Source organism: Seriola lalandi, unplaced genomic scaffold (assembly GCF_002814215.2).
Source record: "Seriola lalandi dorsalis isolate HSWRI2012SDOR001 ecotype SW California unplaced genomic scaffold, Sedor1 jcf7180002054899, whole genome shotgun sequence".
Lineage (NCBI taxonomy): Eukaryota > Metazoa > Chordata > Actinopteri > Carangiformes > Carangidae > Seriola > Seriola lalandi.
In genome coordinates, this window is record NW_019525451.1 from 46,602 (window position 1) to 47,858 (window position 1,257).

At 45.4% G+C, this 1,257-nt stretch overlaps 1 protein-coding gene across 2 annotated transcripts in view; it reads right to left on the reverse strand.

The window, feature by feature from the left end:
- LOC111672399 (CLIP-associating protein 1-B-like) overlaps positions 1–1,257 on the reverse strand; it is a 27,749-nt gene that overhangs the window by 22,126 nt on the left and 4,366 nt on the right. The window contains exon 3 of one of the 2 annotated variants that reach the window (XM_087180265.1): positions 547–678. The exons of the other annotated variant lie outside the window; for it this stretch is intronic. Within the exon in view, the coding sequence (XP_087036391.1) occupies positions 646–678 (33 nt within the window). The 3' untranslated portion in view covers positions 547–645. Of the gene's footprint in view, positions 1–546; positions 679–1,257 lie in introns of those variants that run through there. 2 annotated transcript variants of the gene reach the window in all.

Here is a 1,257-nt window from a genome sequence, read left to right on the forward strand (position 1 = left end):
ATAACCTGAGTCTTACTGTCAGTTACAGCTTACATCTGATCAGCTGATGGACGTCGCCCTTTAAAGTCAATGACAAGGTCCTTCGACAGGTCACTCTTTAAAGACAGACAGCTGGGTTCAGGAGAGTCTGGTCTCTGCTGCTGGATCCTGAAACAAAAACAGAACTGATAAATGTGCATGTTGAATAAAAAATGATGAAAAATATCTTCAATCTTTAAATAAACACAACAACTGACTTTTAGTGAGAAACGTCTTTCTGACTGTTTTAAATTCTGACCTTCCATCAATAGGAGGAAGGAGCATTGACTGGTCACTCTTCGTGGACACACAGCTGGATCCAGGTCCAGGTCCAGGTCCAGGTCCAGGTTTACGTCTACGTCTACGTCTATGTCCACGTCCAGGTCCCGGTCCAGGTCCAGGTCCAGGTCCAGGTCCAGGTCCAGCAGAGTGTGGTGTGTCTCTAACCCTAACACACACAGAGCTTTGAGTGTGAATAATGATGGAGCAGTGATGTGAGTCATGGACAGTTAGAGATCCTCATCTCACCTCTGAGCTCTGGTCTTTCTCTCATGTTCCCCACACAGAGTGGTTTTAGAGGGAGGGGCTCCCTCCTCTCTGTCCTCACACTGATCCATGCTGCTGAGTTCACATCCACATCAGCTCACACACACTTTCTACCTTCATGTGGAGAGAAACACACATCATTCATCTGCACATCAACTCAAATGTACATCATTTCTCCAGCTGCTCCTCCACTGATTGGCTCTTCTTCTCTGTTTCATATCAGTGTGAGGCAGAGGAAGCTGCCATCAGCTGCTGCACTTCTACCATCCGTCCACTAGATGGCGTCATGACGCTCAGACAGCAGGAGAGCAGCAGCTCATCTCCTCCAGAGGATGATTCAGGTGGGAAAAGCTGCCTCCAGTCATCAGTAAGTGGAGCTACACAGTAATAATGACTCAGTGTTCATCAACTAACTCTGCTTCTCCTGAAAACATCGACTCAACATGGCGGACATGTCTGGACTTTACAGTTACAGCTCTGACTCATAATTTTAATGTTTCAGCGTTTCTGGACAAATCTTTACAAACTTCACTCTGACACTTTCTCTGATCACTGTGAAGCTGCAAAGCTCCTGTTCCAGACAGAGTCAGTGTGTCAGTCGTAGCTGACGTATAACTGTCTTTTACAGGCTTTTAATATGATGATTTCTGTGTTTAGTGCTTATTTCTTCTATTTCAATACGTCTCAAAACAT